This window comes from Lepisma saccharinum, chromosome 1 (genome assembly GCF_977018435.1).
Source record: "Lepisma saccharinum chromosome 1, izLepSacc3.1, whole genome shotgun sequence".
NCBI lineage: Eukaryota > Metazoa > Arthropoda > Insecta > Zygentoma > Lepismatidae > Lepisma > Lepisma saccharinum.
This window is the reverse complement of record NC_139229.1, coordinates 92,662,359-92,684,379: the sequence shown is the minus strand read 5'-3', so window position 1 is coordinate 92,684,379 and position 22,021 is coordinate 92,662,359. Positions and strand designations below refer to the sequence as shown.

General features: G+C 36.8%; 1 protein-coding gene across 1 annotated transcript in view; it reads left to right on the top strand.

Annotated features, from left to right (window-relative positions):
- Nucleotides 1–22,021, top strand: part of LOC145984317 (cilia- and flagella-associated protein 43) — a 100,824-nt gene that overhangs the window by 6,949 nt on the left and 71,854 nt on the right. Inside the window, exons 3-9 of the mRNA XM_083117976.1 lie at nt 809–971; nt 3,827–4,034; nt 7,065–7,217; nt 8,052–8,162; nt 8,371–8,532; nt 11,203–11,445; nt 16,022–16,324. Coding sequence (XP_082974102.1) covers nt 809–971; nt 3,827–4,034; nt 7,065–7,217; nt 8,052–8,162; nt 8,371–8,532; nt 11,203–11,445; nt 16,022–16,324 — 1,343 coding nt within the window. The remainder of the gene's footprint in view (nt 1–808; nt 972–3,826; nt 4,035–7,064; nt 7,218–8,051; nt 8,163–8,370; nt 8,533–11,202; nt 11,446–16,021; nt 16,325–22,021) is intronic.

Here is a 22,021-nt window from a genome sequence, read left to right as displayed (position 1 = left end):
ATAGTTGTTTAAGTTTTTAATACAGAAGTAGCGCAAAAGTAGCGAAGTAGCGAGTAGCGAACAGGAGTAGCGTAGCGAGCTACTTTTAGGTAAATGTAGTTGTAGCTGTAGCGAAGCTACATTTTGGAAGAGTAGCTGTAGTTGTAGCGAAGCTACTTATAAAATGTAGCGTTCTGATCACTGAGCATGTCCTACATTTCCCTTACAGCGATCTGGTAACCCTAAACAAAATAAACTTCAACAGATAACAGGAAGCAGTGCTGGAAGTGGGAAGGGGCAGGGGGGAGAGACGATGCTATTCCTGCAGTTTAGAAAATTTTCATAAAGCATCACTCCACTTACTGCATTGCCTCCATTCCCATACTCGGGCAAGGGCCCGCTCCCCCAGCTACGAACTTCCACTTTGAATACTGACAGAAAGGATACAATAGGAGTTATGCCAATTTATGGTGTTGTGGTAAAAAAAAATAGTAATATATCCTTTGAAAAATAGTTTACGAAATCTCCACATTCAGTCTGAAGATGAAATAACATTTTAAAAATCACTTCTTGGTACACTATAAACATGTACCGTATATTTCATTGTATTCAGCAGTGCTTGAAGTGGAAAATGTTAGCTGGGGGATAATATCCACCAGCATCCCCCCCTTACATCGAGCACTGGTATTGCGAATATTGTGCAATTATTGACTCAACATTATATGTGCACTACTTTTACATTTTCTATTGAAAAAAGTGTGTTTATGGTCTGTATGAATGTATGTGGTTCTGGTGCTTCAAATAATTGATTATCTTTTCTTCTCAATAGATGGAGCTATTATGGAATATCAAGGAATTTCTTTCACTGAATCAGATTATGTTGTAACACTTTCTGGTGCACCTGATTTTAATTTCACAGTGTGGAATTGGAGGACAGGGGAGAAATTGATCATAGAAGTTACAAAGTATAAATCTACCAATCAGCTTGTAAGGTTAGTCAGAGACACGTCTAACTTCCAAATGTATCTAGAATCTGCATGTTCATACTATTAGAAAATTTGGCAGTGTATGACATGGGTCTTATATTTCATACACCTATTTTGTTGTTTTATCCTATTCTAATATAATTATTACAACTTTAACTCTGCGATAGGTACATCACTTTCTGCAACATGCATAGGCACTTGGGGTACACCTGTCCCCCAACCTTATAACTATCTTTAAGGTGTGAAATACATTGTGAATTATACTGAGCATGTGTGCTTAATGTTCTTTCTTCTAAATCAGCTGCAATTTTCTGCTGCATTACTAAATGATGTAATAATATAAAGTTAACACCAGTCGCATGCTTGGGAGATAGTTGTGACCCATGCACCTAAATATGTAACAACCAGGGGCGCCGACTTGTCAAAATTATTGGGGGGGCTCTGATCACTGAAATAAATGAATGACTCACTCCTTCCCTTTTTTAAAAATAAAAATTACGTCTTCGTATAGCAGTTTTTAATCAGCTATTATATTCCTCATGCAAATGAAATGTAACATGAAAAACGTTTAGAAAATGTTTCAAAGTTACTTTATGTCTTTTGTGTCTGCTCATTTGTTTTTTTAGATAACAATTAACATTTTTATTGAAAAGTATGTATTTACATTAAGAGGCCAACCTAACAGTTTTATGCCGGCCTCGGTAGCCGAACATGTTGGGTGGTCGACTCAACTCGCTTTGATCCAGAGGTCTCGGGTTCGAGTCCCGGCGAGGACATGGGTGTGTTTTAATGTCCGCAACAGACATGTGATGGGTTGCAAATAACCTTAGTGTTGACGTACCCATAAAATAACGAATATTTACAATATTTAACAGTTTTATTTAATTATTTACATAAATGCTAACACAAATCGCAGGAAAATAAGTTTTACTTTTTTGTTCTTGCTACAATATTTAACTTTTAAATTTAATTTTGCAATAGTAAAAAAACAAATAGCATGTACACTAAGATATAAAGTGACATACACAACAAAAACATATGAACATGATTTAAAAATAAAGCAAAAGTTGCTCTACGCACTGGGTTATTTCTTTATGAACTCATTAACGAGTGGTCTCAGGTCCAAATTATCAAGCACAGTTTGATGTATGTGGAGTACCGCTAAGCTGCTTAGTCTCTTCTGCCCCATTGTAGATCTCAAATATGTCTTCAGTCGGCGAATAGCACTGAATGACCTTTCGGCTGTGGCTGTCATCACTGGAACAGTGCGGAGGACCATCATGAATTTGGCAGCTTCAGGCAGAAACTCCTGGAGGGTGCTGTCTTCCAAAAGAAACTTCCTTATGTCACGCATGGTAGTTAGAACCACTTTCTTCTGTTTGGCGATATCACCAAGCATGGACATGTGTAAGGAGAGCCTATCGGCATCCAAATCTTGGCGAAAGAATTCTCGGGTTTGCTGAAAGTTTGTTGTGCAACTGTTCACAGCTGAGATGCATTCTTTCTCTACGGCTGTTACTTTTTGTAGTCCTGTAGATTCATGTCCTTGTTTAACACATGATTTTGCTGTGTTACACACATCAGTGTATATTGATTTATAATACTATTTTGGAGTGTAGAACTTGTGAGGTTTGGCAGCATTAGGTTTTTCAAGTCTCTTAGGGACGTGATGTTGCCGGAGCAATTCTGGCTCATCGACGAGGCTGGGTTTGACCTCTGTGCATCTTGACCTCTGCCAGAACTGCTCAAAACCCATTCGCTTATTTTGAAAGATGTCAGTCAAGTATTTTAGTTTTCATCCCACTTCTGTAGCATCAATGTGTGGAAACTGAATCTTACAGTTTACCTCTTCTATTGGATCCATCACATGGCAGTAGAGGGAGAGAAAGAAAAATGTCTTGAAGTGAAGCATTGTCTCCAGGTATCCAGCACATTTTGATGCTGCGTCAGTAGAATCTTCTTCAGAAAATTTCTCAAAAGACTTGAGAAGGTTTTCATAGTTCCTTAAGATCTGTTGCATACTGGAGGCTCTCAACATCCACCGACGAGGGCAAAGTGGTCGCAGTCCAGTATGGCCAGCCTTCTCATTCACATCAATAATATTCCTAAATATTTGCATTCTTTTAGGGGATTCCCAAACAGTCTTGAAGAAGTCGTTGGCTAAATTTATTATGTCTCTGGTTAATATATGATAATTATATTCTTAGTATATAGTAATAAGTCATGTGTTTTGCTGTCTCCGGTCATAGCCCCCTAAAGTTGATGGTTTGGTGGTCTCAGCCCCCCCAAAGTTGATGGTCTAGAACATTTCAAATGTGTATTTAAAGTTAAGATCATGTGGCACAATTCAGAATAAACTTTACAAGAGAAGTAAAATAATACATTAGATACTCTTAAGCAAAATTATTGGGGGGGGGGGGGCTCTGCCCCCACATCGTTAACATTGGGGAGGCTCGAGCCCTCCCCCCAAGCCCCATGGAGTCGGCACCTATGGTAACAACCGAAGTAGTGTCATGTTCACTTTCGTCACTAACACATACCTATGTGTCCTCCCCTTCCTCACTAACCCAGTTTCATATAACATCTGAATCTCCTGTGTTCTGTCTTTCTCGCTTTGATATTTTCTTGTTACGTATTAGTCCCCCATTAATGTGGCTGATGTTAACTTTATATTATTACGTGGCTTAGAAGTGCAACAAAACAACACAGCCGAGTTTAGAACAAAGAAAAAGAAAGAATGTTCAGCTACACAAAAGCAGCCATGTGCAGTATAGTTCACAGTGTTGCAATCTCTCAATGAATGTCGATGAGGGACACCTGTACTGCACATGCCTAACAGAGGGTTAACTATTTCATTTCAGGGCCAACATTTATTCCTCTCTGGCTGCATTCCAACTGGATCATGATTCAAAAGTGCTCACATTTTGGGAGCTTGATCTGTGCTTTGCGATAACGAACTTCTATAAAAATGAAGTGTCTTTACCAGAAACTATGCAGGGCCCATGGTATGGATGTTGGGCTCCAGACGGATCTGTGTATTTGGCAGATAGCATTGGAAATATCTGCAAGGTAAATTTTCCTATGACTAAATTTGACAGTAAGAAGCTTAATATTGACATGCTTCCATAGCAGTACATGTATTATAATTATTATTATTGATTCTGTACAAAGACACCCATACTCTTGCATTGTGAAAATTCGGCTATGGTTATACTCACAGTGAAATTAAGGTTCAGAATATTGATTATAAGGTGATGGCATTACTACTATGCTATCAAGAAGGCCCTTTCACAATGATGACTGATGGAGTAAAAGTAACATATCGTGACACACCAGCCCTTGAGGGCCACACCCTATCTAATGATTGCCGGCCTCGCTCCCACATGCCTCAGAAGAGGTGGATGATCATTTAACCCATTAAAGGGTGACATCTGGTCAGCATGATGAAACCCCAGTCATTGTTGTAAGCAGGCGCGGAGCGTCCATGTAAGCCGTGTACGCCGGGCTTACACTTTGTTAGTTATAGTAAAATGTATGTAATTATATGGCAAAATTCGTAAAAACTTCAAAGTTCATCTCGGCCCGATACCAGTCTTCGAGATCCTGTTTGTTAGATTGCAACACTTCAGCACCAGATGGCACATGAGAACTCCCGCCTTTTGCTTTGGGAAAGTTGTAAGCCGTCTGAATGTTGCCTTACAAATTTCTGACCGCGAAGGAGCAGTGCCTACCGTCGCCCACCGTATCTGGAAGAGAAGAGCAAGGAATATAGGGAGAAGAGCGCGTCGAAACCCTAGGTGTGTAAACCTACGGGCAGAGGCTTACAGCAGCGTTGCAAACCTCATGTTTAGAAAAAGTGTTGTTCATGGACGTCCGCAGTATTTCTTTCCACCAGGGAGGATTAAGCAAAGTATTTTTTTCAGGGGTTGGGGTAAACTAGGTATATTTCCCTTCTCAAAATATACTAATTCAATTTGAAGTTAACATTTTTCTGCAACGCCCTTACAACAATTAACAATTTGATGTGACTGAAATGAAATTATATGTGTGAAAATGGTTGACATTCATTTTTCAGGAAGTGTCTCCTCCCCTTGCCCCTTCTGGACATCCATGGTGTCGTTTAAACTCCGAAATTATGCTACATACTACTAAATTGTTCTGGGATTTTCATATTATAAATATTAATTTATAACAAAAACAAATATAAATTCGAATGGTTCAACCAACGGCATGGGTTCCACATTATGTGAAAAGTTTGAGAAAATTCAACCACAACGAAAAGCGGCCCTGTTGTTTTATTTATATCTCCAACTTACAAACGACTTTTTAAACTTGTGCGAGATTTTGCACCATTATGCTTGGGTTGGCTTCACTGAATACGTGCCCGCGAGACACAGGTCCTGCAAGAGGAGGGGCTCCAGCGTTGTCGGGTATGAATGGTTGACTGCAAAGGAAATTTGAGCCAGTGGTGCTTCATGGAGGTTTTTTTTTCCAGGAACAGGGAATTCTGAAGCAAAAAACTAACAGGAAGGGGGAAAAGGAGAAACCTAGAAATGAGCGGGATACGGGAAAATTAGATACACATTGATGTGCTAAATTCTTGTTGTTTCTGTTTTTCGCTTGTAGGAGAGCATAAACATTAGACATATTAAGATCTCTGTTTTCCGTTTATGTATGAACTCAGCTGGTAATAATTGAGCTAAAAAGTGAAATAAATAAGTAAATAAATAAATAAATGTTAATGAAAACTGAAGATTGAACCAATTTTACAAATTTCATGTCAAATGTGAACCAAATATTATTAATTACATAGTCCGTGATTCAAACACTCTTCGAACAACGTACGAAAAGCCTGTTTCTGATCTTTTAGGTGCTAGATTTGCTTTTACACTATCCTAAGAAAGCACTTACACGTCCTTTGATAGAAATTTCTGGATATATCCCTACAATTTGTGAGCATTTCTTTTATATTTTATATTGTATTTTTTTTTTACTAAATATAGGGAATTTTAAGGCAAGAGAGGGAATTTATTTATATCCGAAAGGGATATTCTCCTCACAGTCCGAAAGATCACTGCTTTGAGCAGTGACCGATTTTGGATCTGGTTTCTTTTTGTTTCCCCCTTCTTGCTGTGTGTTTGTTAAAGTCTCGAGGTATTGCTTTTGCGAATTCCATCTATTGAAAAGCGGAATGTCGTCCCTGTGCTGTGGTGTGATACAGTAGTGAAGTGCATTATGGAATAAAATGAGTGTGATGTGCGGTGGGGTGGAGAACTTGTTGAAGACGCCATTGTCCAGCAAGGATTTTGCTGCCAAGAAGAAACTTGTGGACATAGGAGGGCCCACCCCTTCCTTCTCTAGCAGACATAGTAACAGAAACGAAAAATAAAGTGGGCCGATTTTGCGATTCATGATACGGAGCTGATACTTGGTTATGCGGTTGTAAAAAGTATTCAGCACTTTTCTGTTTCCTTCTGCTTTCGTTTGTTTATTATTATTATTATTATTATTCATTTTATCTAACTTTGCATATTTTTTATCGATACGTTACTCATTGTGATATGAATAACACTGACTTAATTATCAGATATCCAGAATTTTTGATTTGGTGAAAAATTCCAGGGAAGTGTTCTGAAAAAATTGGGGGGAGGGGTCGATGTGTGTGGATAAATCACTAACCATGTCAGCCCAAAAATAAGCACAACGGGAAATAGCCTTCGTCATGCTAGGCTTACACTGTTGGAAAGGTCACGCTCCGCCACTGGTTGTAAGCATTCCATGACCAGGTTACGTTACTCATTTGTAGTTCTCGAATTTCCTCAAGATGGTGGATGGCCACCGGTTCCATACACTGGTCGAAATCTCAGGAGGAAAGTTGTTCAACTTCCTGCAGGAGACTAGAACCAGCATGTGTCCCATAGCCCAAGTCCAAAGCCTGATGCCTTTGATCGCACGCCCATGGTGCGAGACGTGAAAATAATGTGCATTAAATAATAAAATGTGCCAAACTGTCAGACCAAGTGTAAGTTATACACTGTAAATATTCTCTTAAAGGTTTGTTTCATTGCAGTGGTTTTCATATGTGTGTTTCTTTCGTAGATTCATGGTGATACCAAGAAACCTGAAGTAATTATAAGTTGTAGTGATGAAGATGAAGTTATAAGTTGTAGTGAGGAAAATGAAGCAACAGTTCCTTTTGTAGTTTGGTATAAAAATGGTATAATTTGCACAGCACCTCAACAACTCCTCAAGGTGAGTACATCTAATGGACTGTAATATGCTATACATACAACAATTATTCATTATTCTTTTACTTCAAACTAACCAGCTGTGGGTTTACAAGATGAAAATGGTTTGGGGGAGGGAAAATGGAAGGATATGTTTCCGTAAATGCAAAACCATGTACTTTCTGGAATATCATAGTAATTATTCACATCAACAAAAGTATTCATGTTCGGGGAATAAAAGACGCTGTTGATAATAATAAGACGTAAGCAAGTTACTAATATTTATTTGCGAAAACTTACTTGTAGAGGTTGTATTTATTTCAGTGGCCTCTGACGAAATTAATAGAACCTCTACAAGTAAGTTTTCGCAAATAAATATTAATAATTTGTTTATGTCTTATTAACAAAAGTATCTTTAGCAGCTTACGTTAAATTCATGCTGACAGTAATATATATTTCAAAAGCATATGAGTTTTGAACATACTCTTTCCGTATGCCAATATCTTTTTATTATAAACAGTTCTCAAAGTGAGAAGAGATGCAGGGGTGATATCCCCACAGCTAGCAAAATTTTCACAAAGCATCCCCCCAGCTAATCTCAAGGCTCATCCAAACATTCTCCCAGTTAACACTTTCCACTTCCAGCTCTGATTATAAATGTACAGGTCCAAAATTAATGCACAACTGTTTTTCATAACTGTGTGCACTGCTTGGCAATTTACAATTAGTATAACAATACACACACACACACACACACACACTTATTAATTTGCAACACACTTAGGGCTTCTATATCACATTTACTGGAAGTTTTGATTTGTTATTAATTATGAATTATGTTTCCATTTTTCTTTGTTAGTGGTACAAGGATGAAAACAAGATTTGGAAAAACATATGGTCAATAGGTCTGACGCATGAACTTACCAGTATTATTCTAAGTGGAGATGATTTGATAGGGTACACATCCAAGGTAAGAATGCTTCAAATATAAATTTTAATTGTTTAATCTACAAAGTTTACTATAAAAATAGACGTGTTGTAATTATTGTTAAATGTATGTATTTAGTTGTAGGGAACATCATTTAGTCTCAGCTATGATAAATATTCCGAGCTAATGGGTATTTTGTATTATGTAAGATACTAGAACATGCACAAATTTACCTTCTTTTCTTCCACAGGGCGACCTGATAGAAATAAGACCTGATACAAATGAAGTTACAAAAAGGAAATCTTTTGAATATGGATTTAAAGATGTGTGCTTTGTGAATACTGAAGAGGATTTAATAGTTGCGCTGAATTTTGAAAATGTGCTATATGCTTGGAGTCGGACTGGAGAATTGGTAATTTGTATCAAATAGACAATTTTAATAGAATAGGCTAAAATGCATAGTTCAATTTGGGAACTTTGACCTTGTGTATTCTTTAGACTAATCATGTGAAAGGTTTTCAAAGTTAGCATAAGCATGTATTCTACAGAGTTATATGTTATAATTATATGTTACGGATGTAACTCAGAAAACAGGGCAACTTAATAACTGCAATGTTTCTGTGAGATGAATAGGTAAAAAAGGAAGCATCTGATACGCAAACGATAAAAGATCAAGCTTTCTTAATTGAACTGTAAAGATAATCAATTATTGTTATTTCCTAATTACAATAAAATGAATTATATTCAACTTGATGTCATCATGCAGTGTACTCTGGGAAGAATTTGGGTAAACAAATTCATGTGCATTAAGGAAAGCATATGAGAAGCCTTCTTATGGAGAGAAAATTTGAATTTAATGACTTTACACACTTTTCACGGTTTCTGTAGGGCTTCGGAAAAGGTAAAAAGTATACATTCCTCATATGATCACGATAATCATACCTTGAATCACTTCGTCAAAGACCATATGCACAATACTTACCAGGTATGTTTTCAACGCACGATCTCATCTGTTTGCTGGAAATATGGAGCAATGAATTGTGGGGGAAGTTGTTCACTGAATATCACCCATTAAAATCTTATATGTTATGTACATAACTTTTCATAAGTCATTATGCCAGTCATACATAACATGACTTGTTTTAATAAACCTTCCAACTTCCATGGCAGAGTGGTTAGCATAGTGTGCAATGACGTAAAGGGTCCTGGATACAAATCCCAGCCTGGGTATGGGTGTTCTTTGTGAGTATCCCTTCATCAATTTCATCATCATGCATTCTCATCATTACGATTAGTCAAAACTGACAGAAAAGTGACCCTAATAACAAAAAACACACCAAATCAAACTTTAATAAACCTGAGAACTTGACAATTTGGTTTCACCTTTCATGGAATTCATCACAAGTAATACTTTACACATCAGAAGAACTAAGTAGAACTATTTAACTCTTCCTTCTACAGATTTAACTCAGAATAGAACATCAGTTTCTGGCTTTCCTTCCCATTAGCATACTTTGGATACATCATTTGGTGGGTGGGGGAGGGGGTGTTGATACCAGGAGGAGAACTTTACAAAAGGGAAAGCAAGTAATAATCTTTCACAGATTGTTCACACAGGCCAGGTAATATGGAAATTATTATTAAAAATAATACAACTATATTTAACATATCATTCCTGTTCATGACAAAGTATTTGTTCTATTATATTATTGTAAATTTGTATCTTAATTATTTTACGTTGCTTTTCTGCCACTTTTAGCTAACCACAATCAGGATGATTAAATGATATTAATGAAAGCACACTCTCAACACTGAGACTTGGTCCCAGGAATTTTGGTGACAAGATAAAAAATTAAACACTTAATGTTCTTGGCCATCCAGACACCATTAATTGCAAATTAATCTTCAATATGATTCCATTTACCTTTGAATGTACCAAGCACTCATGGAGGTATACCTTGTCACCATCATCATCATTTGCAGTTTCCTGCCTCTGGCTGGGTTGGCGTAGAAGTCGCGCCTCTCCATTTTTTTCTGGTCTTCCACCATTCCTCTCTTTCCTTGGTGTTCCAATCCTGTCCTCTTCTCCTAACAATCTCCCCTATCTGCTCTTTCCACCAACATCTTGGTCTCCCCTTTGGCCTTATTCCCACTCCTTGTGCATTGTACCCTCTTACTAGTAGTCTTTCTGCACCCATCCTCTTCATTTGTGCAAACCATCTCATCTGTGCCTGATATAATCCGTCCTGAAGCTTCCACCCCTCCTGTCTGTCAGATCTCCTCATTCCTTATTCTATCCCTTCTGTCTTCTCAAATATACTCCTTAAAAATTTCACCTCCACTGCCTGCATCTTTCTTTTGTCTCTCTTTGTCATTTTCCAAGTCTCTTCTCCGTACACAATTATTGGCACATAGTATGTGTTATATATTACCTTCTTGCATTTCATAGGTACATCCCTGTTCCATATTAATCTTTGAACACTTTGATAGAGTCCACCACATATTTGTCCTCTTCTGTTTACCTCCTTATCTATTCTTCCACTTTTCTCAATTATGCTTCCTAGATATTTGAAACTCTCCACTACCCTCAACTCCTCTGTGTCCACCTTTATTCTTGGTACATTCCTGGCTGCTTCTTGTTGTTATTAACACCTTACTCTTTTCTGCACTGAATTTCATTCCTGCTCTTCTGATTTCCTCATTCCAACTATCAAGCTGTCTCTCAACTTCTTCTTCCCTGTTTCCCCATATTACTAACTCAACAGCGAACAAAAAGGCTTTCATCTCTTCCTCTCCTATCTTCTTCACCATCTCTTCGTTAATTGCATCCATTGTAAAGATATAAAATCAAATTGCATAATAATAAATAGAACCAACTTTAGATTCATAGCACAAGCATGGTTAAAATTAACTTCTTACACAAATATAATTAAGTCTGTGCATCTATGATGGAGTCACCCAAATTGATAGACAAGTTCATTATTTCTTCATGTTTTACATTGTATTGATTACATTTGTGTAAGAAGAGAAACAGTTTTCTTATTGGCATGTTATTTAATGACCTGGTTAATTAAATTTACAGATATCAAGAATTAAAGTAAATGCAACATGTGAAGTTATGGCACCCAATCCAACAGAATCGTATATTGCTCTGGGTTCTGACGGTGGTTATATATTTTTCATCTCTTACGTTGCACCAAAATATCCATTTGTACTGGAAAGAATTTGGTTGCATAGGGAACCTATAACAGCCATAAAATTCCACAGTACGGGTGAACACACATTAGCAGCTTGCTGGGAGAGTGGTAAATTCTTCTATCTTCAGGTAAGACTACAATTATTTCTATGTATGTACAGTGCCTTCATGACTGTGGAGCCGCGGCTAGCGTAACGTGCAATGAGCATCTGCCGGCATTTAAACCCACAGCTGTATGCTGACATTGGCACTGGCGTATCAGTGCTTCAGTACCCAGATAGCTGGTGTCCAGTTTGCACGTGTTTGTGAAGTGTTAAGTGTCTCAGATTGTTTTGCTTTAGTTTACATATTACTGGTGCTTTTCTGCAGTCTAATAATGCCAAATTATATGTACAATTTAAAGCAACGAATTTTTATGTATGACTCTTACGTCATTACGAATTCTTGTGGAGGAGTTAGAAGGCATTTTGAGACAGTGTTCGAAAACTTGTGAACAAACTTAGGGAAACAGGGTCTGTTCTTGATAAGAAGCAGCAAAGGGTGAAACAGCGTGTGCTACACAATGTTGGAGCACAATTGGAACATACTCCTCAAAAATCCCTCTGACACCTTGCACATGAACCAGACATTTCTATGACGTCTGCATGGTGAGCTACCAATCTTTTAAATATGAAGCCATATATTAGAATAATTGAAAGAAAACATCAGGAGAGAAACTGAAGTAATTTCAGAAGAGGAACTGATACCTGTCCGTGAAAATTCCCTAAAAAATGCTGTAAATGTGTGGATACAGGAAGGCAACATTTCCAACACCTCGTATAACAAGGTACATGATCATTTTAATTGTAACTGTCAATGTAATTGTATGAGCTTATTTCATTCCATAGCTACAGGTTCCAGTTACGCGGATGTCATACCCAGTTTGCTGGCAGACATACTATCACTGCCCGGTGTTCTAGCTGCCACTCAATGGCCAACTCGTTCATGAAAGGCACTGTATAAATTACAAATACTGAAGTACAAATATGAAGTTTTTGCCAATATTAGTAAACCACAAAGGTAAAATTTTAAAAAATAATTAAGATTGGCTTAATTAATGTATGTAACTACAACCTTAGTGACAATGAAGTTCGACCAGTCACAAATATAGGAGTGCGTTGTGAAAGAAGGAGAACACATGCATATGCTGAACATATTTTATTCAGCAGGCTACATGGAACAAAGGAAAACATAAATTTCCGCTGCAACGCAGCAAACTAGGGTGTCCACACAAAATAAATCATTTTCATCCATCTACACGTGACATTGAAGTTCGACCACTGTTAGAGGGGATCCTGTTTACCATGGTGTGACGCCGCCCCGTCGGCGAATAACTGTGGCAATGCGTCGGGGCATGCTGCGGACGAGTCGTTCAAGGTATTCCACATCGATGCGGTGCCATTCCTCCTGCAGGCAGGTGATAAGAGCAGCCACTGTCGTGGGTCCCCTCTGTTGCACACGTCGCTTAAGAACACGCCACACATTCTCAATGGGCGAGAGGTCGGAACTCGATGGTGGCCATGGCAGAGTTCGGACGTGATGGCGAGTCAACCATTCTCTTGTCAGCCGCGCTGTATGAGGCCTGGCATTGTCGTGTTGAAAGATGAGACGCCGCCTGTGGAACAGGTACCTTCGCACTGTGGGAAGATGCCGCTCCAGTATGCATGTATAGGCGTGTGCATTCACAATGCCCTCACGGACGTGTAGTGGGCCAACCCCAGATGCCGTCATGCATCCCCATACCATCACTGACGCAGGTTTCTCTACCCGACGTGCATAACATTTTGCTTCATTCTGTTCCTCCTTCCGACAAATGACTGTTTTCCGTATTTTCCCGTACACAACATTGAAAATGGATTCGTCCGTCCACAAAACCCTGTTCCACTGCCGAAATGTCCATCCCCGGTGCATTCGTGCCCACCGTAGTCGATTGCCTTTGTTCACCATGGAAAGGAAGGGTTTACGTTTCACCTTGTACACTCGGTAACCGCATCGCTGTAGGTAATGGCAAATGGTTCTGGTTGACACTTCAATGTGAAAGCATTCTCGAGTCCACAGTCGTAATTCGGCCACAGAAACATGATTGTTGGTCTGGATATAGCGCCTAAATATCCGTAGGTCACGCACGCTCAGCAGGCGTTTTCGACCGGGGGCCTTACCTGGCTCTGTAGTACCAGTATTTTGGTGGTGTTTGATGATGCAGTGGACAGTTGACTTGGGTAAGTTCAGTTGGCGCCCTATTTCCCGTTCACTGAGTCCATCCCGTTGCAACTCCACCACTCTTCCCCTCACGGTGTTGTCAATAGGTTTGCCCCTGGCCATGGTGATGATGCACTGCGGTTCCTCGGTGCACAGCACGCGCTTATATACGGCGGACTCCCTTATCGTGTCCGTGACGTCATGCTTCCGTCAAATGCGCCAATATCTGGAATTTTCCGTATGGGTCTGGTGCCTGGTCGAAGTTCAATGTGACGTGTATAGTTCCCCGTTCTCGTTCTTTACGTGACCTTGGGTGCAATATGCTGGGATCACGATTCTTGCCTGCTCACACGCCTCCTCTTACACACATGCGTCACTTCTGCGGGTCACCGATTCCACCGCCTATGCCTCTGTGCATTTAATCACGTATTCCTTTCTGGTCGAACTTCATTGTCACCAAGGTTGTAAGTAACTGCAATGGGTTTTCCTCAGAGATAAAACTGCTTATTTAGGTATTTACTTTAGAACTACATGAAGTTAACCTTTATATTCATAATAATAATAATAATAATGCACTATTTATGGAAGTATCAGATCTATCAACAGTTTTATCAATAAACCAAAATGCCGAACTTGGCTGAATCTGCCTATTAATAAAAAGTAATTGCTATTACTGTAAAAAATTAAGTGTTTCTTTGGTCCAACAACAACAACAACAACAAAAGCAAAATCGAGGTTCCACTTTTAAATAGGGCTGAGCCAATATCAGTGGTATTGATATCACAATATATGTTGGATTTTATTTATCAGTACTTTTCTATTGTTATTTCTCTTGAAAGTTTACAGTTCTTACAAGCAGTATAATATACGGAGTATATTGGGGAAGACTAGAAGGGATGAGGAGATCCGACAGACAGTGGGGCTGGTGAAGCTTCAGGACAGAATAGATCAGGCACAGATCAGAGCTTACAATGCACAAGGAGTGGGAATAAGGCCAAGGGGGAGACCAAGATGTCGGTGGAAAGAGCAGATAGCAGAGAGTGTTAGGAAAAGAGGACGAGATAGGAACGCCGAGGAAAGAGAGGAGTGGTGGAAGACCAGGAAAAAATGGAGTGAATTGACTTTTATGACAGAGGCAGGAAACGGCAAAGGATGATGATGACAAGCACATAAACACAATATAGATTGTGATGTTTCGGGAGAACATGCTCTCCTTTCATTAGACATTTATTTATAAAAATGAAAAAAATTGCGAAGATGTCTAGCAGCACTCTCACAGAGTCTAATGATCCTGGAAATTGTGTACAATTTTAAATTTTCATTAAGTTTGCAACAATATTGTGTGGAAAATTGTGCTCTGTGATTATATAGGTACTTTAATCAGTGGCATATTCTCACATGTTATTTGGTTTACTGCTAGTAAACCAACTTTTTTTCATGTATCTAGAAATTGCTACAAAATTGAAGTTGTCAGGCTTCTGTTCTTTGTTCCACTTGCATGCCTGCTTTGGTGTTTTATTTCTTGTTACGTTTAAACGTGGGGAATGATTAATGCTCCTTTGTCCTTCACATATTTATTATGTACAGGCCGAACAGGCAAGGGAGTGAACATGCCTCAGCCGGGTTTGAACAACTAAACACTGATACTTAAATTACTAGTGTCATCACTGTGCCTGATCTGATCCGTCGGCTTGGTCACGTCGGTGCCGTGTGGTCCGTTGATGGTGTGTACTTTGAGCACTGCCCAACCTTTGCATGGACACACTCCACGAGTCGCACCACTTAGGCCACTAGCTTCCGACTCTCTCGGCCACTCTCTTCCGACTGTCCCGTTGAACTCTCGTCACCGGGGACTTGGCTGGTGTTTGCTGATTTAGCATTTAATGCCGGCTCGTGACATTCTGTTATATGTAAGTAATATATAATAGAACTTAATAAATAAGACTTGCTTTTTACAGCCTCCCCGATGGCGCAGTGGTAGCGTCGTTGCCTTGTAATCAAGGAGTCCCAGGTTCGATACCCGGTGGAGGCACATAGTGGTTCAGATCCCACTTTAAACTGTAGGTTCAGTCCCAATTAGTCTTTCTGTGCATAAAGTGGACTTAAAAGACCAACTCAATCAACCAATCAATAAGAATTGTTGCAGTAATCCAGGTCAAATTTTCAGAATAACCACTAATTTTCTTATGTAATTCTTGAATAGTTTGAAACAAAACTACGATAAATTGGTACTTATTATTGGAAATGGTTTTGTACACACTAATATTAATCAATATTTAGGACAACTTTTAATTATTACAATTTTCAATCATCAATATTGGTGAGAATCGGTTAGGGTATCGGCTCTATCTCCTCCCATTCACCTCAGCCCTATTTTTAAACAATACTTAAAAGCAGCTGCTAGCACTTGGTGCATCATTTTAATTTACGTTGTGGTTTTCATACAATAATTTTGGTATATTTTCAGGGGTTTGCAAATACAAAAATATCTGTTACAAATTACATTGATGTAGAGAATCGTGTAGCTGATTTTACATTTATGGAAGGAGTGGAAATTAAATTAACAATATTGTTGGATGAAACAGATGGATACAGAATCGGAAGAATCATATTGGTCTACAGGTTAAAATCAGGAAAATTTGATTATATCGACAAAATTGAACTTCCAGGCCGATGCTCATGTCTTGTTGGAGGATCCAAGAAAGATAATGCCCTCTATACAGCTCTGTTTGGCACTACAAAGTTTCTGAAGCTTACGCCGTCCATTGAGGTAAGCTGGTTTATAAGCTTCAATTGGCTCTTCAATTGTTCCTTTCATTTCTATTGTATTATGTATTGTGGGGCCAATATGTAAGCAAAGAACTTGAACAATTAAGTTGATTATTGATAATAAAGAATATAAGATAACCAGGCATATCACATTTTAACCATGTTTGTCAGTTTAATTCAAACTCAGTATCAGCACAATAGGTAGTAGCTATGGTGCTATATTGGAAAGGAAATTTAAATTTACATATACTGATAACTTTATAATTATTATATTGATAAAAATGAAAGAAAAAACTAGAAACAACCAAAATTACAATAGCATCAAATTATGCCTTTGTTTACAAGAATATTTATAAGATATCAATGCTATACATAAGAATATATATATATATATATATCTTTGTTATCTCCTTCCAGGATAAAGCAAGTCTTTGTATCTACAATTCTGAGCTTCAGTTTTCGAAATTCATCATCTTCTCAAATCACCTCCAAACGTAGAACATATAAGTGTCACTCTATGCGACCTTCCTCCAAGCACTCATTTGAGGAACTGTAACATTCACAAGCCAGCCCCTTAAGGAAGATGAAAACAGATACTTATTCACTGCTTCCAATTCAACATGGCATCTATTATACATATCAGTGTCATTCCACAACTTTCGAATCTTTATCAGATTATATCATGATCAAAGTTCATTCAAGTCATAAAAGGCTTCTATATAACTTAAGCATCCAAGTTATTATCACATTGCCAAGTTTAATGCTTTAAAAGCAACAATTATTGTACAAATATATCCCCATTCCATAATGCTAAATTTGTACTTATCTTTGTTCCATCTTGAGCTCTTCACCCAGTCACAGACAACTAGTATCCGAGCAACTAGTTCAAGCCAAATCTTTTAGTATGTGCAATCTTCAATTGTTTTTGTTTTATATTTTTGTCCATAAGTGCTTAACAGCTTGAATGTTTGTGTTGTAAATGTACATATTTGCTCTGTTACAGCTATTTTACTATGTATATTACAATATACTTATCTAATGATTACAATAACCATTTTTTGAATGTTGATACAAAATACCAAGTATGACATCATATTATACATTGAACAATTTTAAAGAGTTGACCTTTGTATATAAACCTTGATGCCAATGCAAATGTACACAATTTCATTAAATTTGAATGTATCATATCTTTCTTGTCTGAAAGAACACATATGATTGAAGATATTTGCCTTTCATATTGCCAGTCAAAAATAACTGTTATGACCAACTTATTATAAATATTGCACAAATGTGGAACTTTGAACTTAGCCTAACCATTTTCAAACGTTGTTATGACAATGTATTATTTATATTGTCATACTGGCGCTCAACAAGGGACGAACCCACAACAACATATCTGAGCAGTACTGAGACTTTTAACATATAATAATTAATATAATGCCTCTATATTTACAAACTGTTTTCATGTTTAGCATTATATTCATCTGAGTATAACTGAATATTTGTTTTCCAACAATACAACAAGAACTTGTTCATCATGAACCAATACAGTGCAACTACACATAATGAGTTTTTAGTACATAATAATGTTGCAAAACAAATAAAACAAAATCAAGTTCTACATACCAACAACTATTATCTAGTGAAGTTCCATATGAACCATTTTTACATAAAACAATGTAGCTACATAACATTTTTATTTATTATGAACCAATGAAGCACCATTAAGAACTTCATTCTTAATCTGAGAACATAATTTCTATATTAATCTTTATTTAGCCAAAAATATATTAATTATAATTTTCTATATGTAGAGTAAGTTACCTATGATCCAACTAAGTTTCCCATTGGGTATTCATCCATTTGTCTAGTAACATCAGCTAACAAGACAAGAATCTAAGTCCCTGCATCAAAAGCAAACATCCTCAGATTTACAGAGTGTCGAAACTAAGATTTCTTACATCACAAATCAATTCATGCAAGAAATGTATAAATTATGATGTGCGCACAAAAATTATAAAACATAAATAACTGTTGTTCCTGAACTCACAGAGTCACGGCACGAATTTCCTATTCTGCCCTTTGTGAACACATTTTGGAGCCATAATGCATTCTAGCATTTTAAAGGAACTCACTTCTTGACTTAAGCATGGATCAACATGTCTTCACTTCTTGTCAAGTTTATTTCTATTGGAGCCTACAATTCAACTCTTGGAATCTTAGAGCTCTAGTAAATGTTTTTAAGCCACAGCTAAATCTTAGCATTAAAATCTATTATGCACATGCTATCACATTTTATTATACATTTTTTGCACTCCAAAATACACATAACAAAGAATATTTGTTATATTGAATTTTTCCACAGCTAATCACAACTAAGGATCAAGATATATGAATGAGGACCAATGTCGGATTACGAAGATCAACTTAAGGCAAACTCTACAGATGAATACTTCATACCTGAACTAATGTTTCAGACTCAAGGAAAGAAGCACGAAAAATGAAAAAATTTTGACATTGACATCTGACAAATGAAAAATTATGCATAAAGTACTGTGACTCACAGTACCTCTCTTAAGCAACAGTCTAAGAGAAGTACTCAACCAACCAACCCTCATGGGTATGGTTGTGAAACAAAGCAGTATCTTTTGTCCTTCAAACCAACAAAATAAATAACATGTTATCAGTTAAGATATCATTATCATGTTTTGTAATGATGAAGAAAATATTGCATTATACATTTATGAAGTATGAACATAAATATTGGATATATAATCTCAGATGCATAACACTGTCAAACCTATACATGCGTGTATTAAAAAGAATTTACAACCATGAATCAATTTTCGATTATCAGAATAGCTTTGAGTTTGCAATTGAGAAAATACTATCTGAAATTGTCAAATAATTAATCAATCTGTGTCTACTCTTAATATAGATCACACTTATAGAGAATGACATCACACTGACAATACCTTGTGAAAGCTCATTACTATAATATCTTCAAGTGCAAAGATATCATATGATCATGTCAAAGTCCTTTAATATGCTGTCAAAATAAATCACAAATTAATGTTGTTACTCATTTAGAATAAAACAACTAAACTATACCTCATACCAACAAAATTCCATCCTAGTCTGTATAAATATTTTATCAATCCTAGCAAGTGCATTGATAAAATAACATATCTCTGAGGCTTAATTGACAAATCTTTTTAACGTAGTCATGTGTGATTTCAGAAGTCATCAAAAATACATCTAACATAGCTTTAATCCAAAACATGGTAAGAATGGTTATCTCAAAAGATACTTGATACTTACGATCATTATAAATATAAGACACGTGGCTCAGAGTAATCACTTATTTAATTAAGTACATTTATATTATAACATAAATGGAACATTACATTCCCTGAAAAAACTAGTGTAACTGGTCTTAATATGTATCTTTACTTCATAAATTTATACCCCTAAGATGTGGAAATAGTCAACCTTCAATCATCATATATAGCAGCATCATCGTGTGGCTTAGCTTGATAAGTGTATTTTAAATCATAAATACCTAACCTATCAGCACTACACGATTACTATTGGAAGAATCCAAACTTGATAAAGCACCAAAGATACATGTGCATCATAAAAAGAAATATATATATATATTCATATAATAAATATTTCTACATTAAGTGTCACAATAGGACTCACTATTGTCTTTACGTGAACACTTCACAATGCTTTCATGCAACTGTGGCATGGAATTATGAGTGACGAGCTTGGATCATCTAGTGGATGTCTCTGCTACATGTCAACTTCATAAAATATACGAGGAAACAATTCATCTTCAGGAATTATTGACTTAATAATTCCCTAATAGCAAATAAAATTATTCTCGTATATAAGCATTTTAAATGCACTTCCATTCTTGGTACACTACCACTGCTTAACTAACATCTTGGGTAACATCTTTCACCAGCTATTCAAGTTTGTTACATAGATGAACTATTAAAGTGTTTTAAAATTTGCTTTTGTTGTGCATAATAATGCCAAGTTTCCCACAAACATGCGGAGTTATATTTAAGTCTAATAAACTTAAATATAGTGATCATGCAACTAAATTGTGCATAAAATAAATCACAAACTTGTACTTCAAAATATTATATTGTATTTTTGTCCATCAAAATGAACAGTAGTACTGTGGCCAAATATACCTCCCTAGACCAACAGTCTAGAAGATACTCCCAACCAACCACCCTTATAAGTTGATGTGTTAAGCAGTTATTACATCTAGGTAAGATATAGAAGCTAAAGAAACATCAACTAGTCTAACTTGGGCAAGAAACTTCTGCACAAGATCACTAATTTTACATTACAAAATAAATAAAGAAGTATCATGTATATGCCTACTTAAATATTTAATTTGATTCCTAAATTTAATTTTGTTATTGGCTTTGGAGTCTCCAATTAGAAGCTGAACTCCGAGTATAAGCAGAGTTTCTATAAGTTTTGCTACGGCCACCGTCACTAGTTTTGCTACGGCCACTGTCACTATCTGATCGGTAATACTCTATTTTATCATAACCATCACCATTGTTATTGCTCTCTCTGCATACTGTGTTTTGCACCCTTGTATCACATGATTGTTTATCATGCTGCTGTTGAACTCGATTACCAACATCAGAAGATGTTTGTTCGTTATTATTAGAAAAAGTCCTAGAATTTCTATAGAATTTATTAGAATATCTATCCTTATTTATACTATTATTTCTATTGTTTCTTTCATTTAAATTCAAATTCCTATTTTGATCCTTAGCACGTGAAACATATGCTACTCTAGCCTTATTCTTTGGATTATAATTATTCCTGTTCGTGTCATTGAACCGTGCAGGATTATTTCTTAAAGATTGAAAATTTTCAATTACTTGCAACGTTTGCTGCAATGTACGTACGTTATTGATCACCATGTGTTCACTAATCCTGTGTGGTAATAATGAGGCAAATTGTGCTATCAAATGAGGTTCTTCAGCATGAGGCTGAGTAGACTTCAAAATTTTGTAGTTCTTATTCGCATATTGTAACAGGCTTACATTACTCTCTTTTGTAAAAGGAGAATTCAAAGTTTGAGTCAACTTTACTGATTTCCAGCGGTCATTCTGATAATGTGCCAAAAAAGCCTCTTTAAATTCAGAATAAGTGGTAAACTGATTCTTTACTTCTAAGTACCAAGTTCTAGCACAATCAGTTAGAAGTTTTGGTATGTACTTCAAGAATTGACTTTCTTTGATGTCATAAATATCTAGGTTTTCCTCTACTTTTTCTAAGAATTCCGATGGTGCAAACTCTAAAGATATCCCATCAAAATGAGGGAAATGCCTCAAGTCCTGTGGTTTAATGAGAACTTTAATTTGACTCTTATTACAATTAGTCAATGGAACATCTACTGAATGACTAACATTAGTCATATGACCCGCATCATGTTGTGCATATGAAATTTTGTCATCAACATTATTATTAGCAACTGATTTGTTCTTCCTCAATTTTCGACGCTTAGATGCTAATCTTGTATTTCGGTATGGACCACTAAGCATACTTACTCTATCATGATCTGAATCTGTACTATTATACATCTCAGATTCAGTATTCACTCCTATATTATGTCTAACAAGACTACTTTTTGGTGAACCATGACAAATTTCAT